Source organism: Vombatus ursinus, unplaced genomic scaffold, assembly GCF_900497805.2.
Source record: "Vombatus ursinus unplaced genomic scaffold, bare-nosed wombat genome assembly UNPS02001230.1, whole genome shotgun sequence".
Lineage (NCBI taxonomy): Eukaryota > Metazoa > Chordata > Mammalia > Diprotodontia > Vombatidae > Vombatus > Vombatus ursinus.
In genome coordinates, this window is record NW_020941008.1 from 1 (window position 1) to 2,367 (window position 2,367).

The 2,367-nt window shown below is 54.4% G+C and overlaps 1 protein-coding gene across 1 annotated transcript; it reads left to right on the top strand.

Moving 5' to 3' along the window:
- Positions 1-172: 172 nt before the first annotated feature.
- On the top strand, positions 173-1,832 carry LOC114042987 (SUN domain-containing protein 2-like; the record flags this gene model as incomplete). Its single annotated transcript, XM_027861793.1, has 5 exons — positions 173-338; positions 686-883; positions 1,064-1,148; positions 1,388-1,512; positions 1,665-1,832. Coding segments are annotated over 5 exons (742 nt in total), but the record flags the coding sequence as incomplete, so codon positions are not given.
- Positions 1,833-2,367: the final 535 nt, after the last annotated feature.

Consider the following 2,367-nt stretch of genomic DNA (forward strand, 5'->3'; position numbering starts at 1 on the left):
CCAGGGAGTAGATGTCAGCAAAGACTTGCACCCAAGCCTCTGGCTCTGTCCTTTCCATTGAGTTGTGGTTTTCTTCAGGAGACACGGTTCCATTTCCTGGCCTCTGTTTGACTCCATCCTCCAGTGCCTGTTCTCCAGGTTGACTTTGACCTTTCCTTTTTTCACTGGCTAGTTCTTCCCAAGAAGCCTTTGAGGAGAAAAGGCCAAAGGAGATGGATTTCCTAGAGACCCAGTTGGTTGGCCTGAGGCAGGAGCTGGTGACCTTGAGCCAGAGCCAGGCTGAGGTGGAAAAAGAATTACACCTTTTGCCAGAGAAGATGGTGGCCCTGTGCAATGAGGTGAGTTGTCCAGTCGACCAGTTAGGCCACGCAACCGCTGGGTGCTTCCCAAAGATGTAGGCCCATTGAGTGGACTTTGTGATATGGACAGGATGTTCCTCATCTGTCAATTGGGATAATAACAGCCCCTAGCAGGTTCAATGAGATGATTTTTGCAAACCTCAAAGCAGTGGAGAAATGCCAGTCACTTGGTTCACCATGCCTTCCCTGACACCAAGGTGGCACATGCTGACCCCAGAACTCAGAGTGACTCTAGACACCCCAGGCCCCCTGTCCAGACCCTCTTGCTTCCTCATTTCTTCTGTTGCTCTGGTGTTTGCTGAGCTCTTTCCTCTGGTGGCTTCTAGGTGGAGTCTAAGGTCCCTGGCTGGATTGAGCGGGTCCTTGGTATTAAGCAAGAGGAGGTGCAGGCCCAGCTTCATGACCTGGAACACAGAATCGTGAGTCATGTGGCCCAAGAGTGGCCCAAGTCTGTGAGCAAAGCTGCTGCCATCTTAAGACTGAGCCTTCTGAAGGAAGGAATGACCACCGGCGTGACGAAGGAGGTGAGGCCTGCCCCACTGGCTGTCCTCCTGGCTGGGGTCACTGGTTTGCCCTCAGAAGAGCCTGCCAGGAGGGAGGGGAAAACCCTGGCTGAGCAGGTAGCATGCTTGCCCGCCCCCCACATGGGCTGGGCCAGCCCTGCAGGTGACCTGGCCCCTGAGTAGTGCATGCCTGTCTTTTAGGAAGTGAACCAGATCATAAAGGAGGCCCTGAAAGAACACAGTGAAGATCGAATCGGGCTTGTGGATTATGCCCTGGAGTCCTCAGGTAGGTGGCCTGCAGAAAGCCAGAGGGCTTGGGACAAAAGGGATTGGCAAATCAGGATGGACCTCAGGAGACAGGAGGAATTGACAAATCAAGATGCCCCCTATGGGCCGTGGCAGTTAAGAGGGGTGATTCCCAGGCAGCACCCCCTCACCTTGAGGGCTGCCTTAAGCCATCTCTGTGTCCTCCCAACTCTCAGGACCCCCCCTCCCCACACACTTCTCTCCATGTTGCTCTTTCAGGAGCCAGCATTGTCAGTAGCCACTCCTCAGAGACATATGGCATCAGGACGGAGTGGTCTGCCCATTTCACTCTGTTGGGCATCCCATTGTGGCGCTATTTCCAGTCGCCAAGAGTCATCCTCCAGGTAGGGCTAAACAAAGGTCCCCCAGCTTTGCTCTCTATGTGCCATCTGCCACCCTCCTCTATGGGAGCTGGGCCCTCAAGGCAGAGGGGCCCCATGATCAGGATCTGTTCCATCTGCTGCCTCCTTTCAGCTGATTTGTCTTGTGCCCACAGCCAGATGTCTACCCTGGCAACTGCTGGGCATTCCGGGGCCCCCGGGGCTTTGTCGTGGTGCGCTTGTCTGCCCGGATCCAGCTCACTGCCATCACTTTGGAGCACGTGCCCAAAGCCCTGTCCCCAAACAGTGACATCCCCAGTGCCCCAAAGGACTTTGTCGTCTTGGTGAGTACCTGAGCCTGGCAGCTCTCCTTTCCAGAGTGGCACAAAGTCGTTTCATTGCCAGGTGAGCAATGCAAGGCTGTGCCCATTTGACACATGAGACATTGAGGCTGATCTCCTCACTCCAGGCCCAGCCCTTCTGTTCCTCCTCCTCTACTTAGAGAGAAGCCAGGAAAAGACAACCACAGAAGCAAGAACAGCCAAGATTACAATGTGCCTTAGGGTCCTTTAATATAGCCAGTTGCCTGAGTGGCCAGGTGTCGCATGGATGAGTTGGGCAGGGATGGGGATTGCCATTCCCTACACAGTCACCTGGTCAGGGCAGAGATGGAATGTCCATTGTAAGGAGGATTTGGGAGAAAAGATGGAGCCAGAAGAGAAGGTGAAATATGCAAGGGGAGAGGGATGCTTCAGGACCCAAATCCTGATACAGATGAAAAAAGTGTGGCACCCATACTTGAAGGGGTTTGTCCCAAGTCATTCAGCAGCTCTGGGGAAGAGGCTGAGAAGGCCGAGGCCTAGGAGGGGAAAGGCTCTG